The sequence below is a fragment of the Ipomoea nil genome, unplaced genomic scaffold, assembly GCF_001879475.1.
Source record: "Ipomoea nil cultivar Tokyo-kokei standard unplaced genomic scaffold, Asagao_1.1 scaffold0117, whole genome shotgun sequence".
Taxonomy (NCBI): domain Eukaryota; kingdom Viridiplantae; phylum Streptophyta; class Magnoliopsida; order Solanales; family Convolvulaceae; genus Ipomoea; species Ipomoea nil.
This window is the reverse complement of record NW_017616545.1, coordinates 1,137,778-1,139,373: the sequence shown is the minus strand read 5'-3', so window position 1 is coordinate 1,139,373 and position 1,596 is coordinate 1,137,778. Positions and strand designations below refer to the sequence as shown.

General features: G+C 44.5%; 1 protein-coding gene across 1 annotated transcript; it reads left to right on the top strand.

Moving 5' to 3' along the window:
• The first annotated feature begins 200 nt into the window (after window positions 1-200).
• Window positions 201-1,334, top strand: LOC109161002. The gene has a single exon (XM_019309335.1). The coding sequence runs from the start codon at window positions 201-203 to the stop codon at window positions 1,332-1,334; it is 1,134 nt and encodes a 377-aa protein (XP_019164880.1).
• The last annotated feature ends 262 nt before the right edge of the window (window positions 1,335-1,596 follow it).

Here is a 1,596-nt window from a genome sequence, read left to right as displayed (position 1 = left end):
AGTTCTGTTTTTGTTCAGTTTGGCTGAGGCCTTTTTTAGTCTTTTCTCTCCTACCGGTGTAATAAACTTTCCCGCCCTTATTCTTTGGTATTTAGGCGTTCTTCTTTTCCTGTAACCGCTGAGACAATTCACAATGCAAATTAACATTCCCTTTTCTCTCTTTCCATTCAAGCTAGTTCGCATATGACTTGTGTTCCAACATGGTATCAGAGCACCTTCATCGGAGCACATACGCAGCAGCCGTGATCGGGGATCGATCCACAGATCCGATCATCGGAGAAGCCAGTCCGCAGACTCACGCCGCACCACCTCCGATGCCTGCTTCGATTCCACAGGAGAATCCGATCACTCAGCGAGGCAGAGCTCAAGTTGCGGACGACGTGGAGAATCCGTTTTTTCTCAGCCAAAATGAGAACCCCAACGCAGTGCTAGTCAGTCCTCTACTCGCTGGGAGCTCCAACTATGAATCATGGAGTGTATCAATGCGGATTGCGCTAGAAATTAAGAACAAATGGTGTATCATTAATGGAAGTGTCGCAGAACCGAGTAGCGATCATCATCTACACGCAGCGTGGAGGAGATGTAATCTTATGGTATGTTCCTGGATCCTTCGCTCAGTACATACTTCCATAGCACAAAGTATCTTACATCTAGATAGGGCAAAAGATGCTTGGGAAGACCTGAGACATAGGTTCTCACAACACGATGCTCAGAGAGTATCGATCCTGCAGAGTGACATATATGGCCTAAAACAGGGAAACTTATCCATCAATGAGTATTACACAAAGTGTAAGACTCTCTGGGAGCAGTTGAACACTCTAAGACCTCTCCCACAATGTACATGCAACGCGAGATGCATCTGTAAGTTGACCGAAAAAATCAGGAACGAAAGAGAAGAGGATTATGTCATACGATTCCTTCAGGGATTAAATGACGAATACAACAATCTCAAATCCAGTGTGCTAGTTTTGGATCCTCTGCCAGAAGTCTACAAGGTGTTCGTCATGGCCGAAAAACTTGAGAGACAGATTACCTTTGCTAATCTGAGTGCTTGCAACTTGAACATAGATGCCACGCAAGCCAATGCAGTTCATCCGAATTCATCTGAAGAAGTCATAGCCGCCTTGAACACCTACAATAAGCGATATGGAAACAATAACAAAGGTGCAAAGTGTACCTATTGCGGGATGAGTGGCCACACGATTGAGAAATGTTACAAGAAGCACGGATATCCACCGGGGTGGATTCCGGGCTTCAAGTCGAAAGGAAAACAGCAACAATCCGCAGCAGTAATTGCTAATGACCAGGCAGACTCCGCTAACACATCTGAATAGATCCAAAGGCTACTAACTCTTCTCCAGAATCAAGTTGGGCAAAACTCTAATACTAAGGCTATGGCAGCAGTTTCTCTTGTACCAAACTTCAACAAACAAGAGTCTACAACTGAAGGCTACTCTTGTCAATTCTATATCTCTTTGTAATTCCACATGGATCATAGACTCCGGAGCTACGCACCACATTACTTGTTCACTTGATTTCTTTCTTGATTATCATGTTGTTCAAGGAACTGAGGTGAATTTACCCACTGGAAACCGG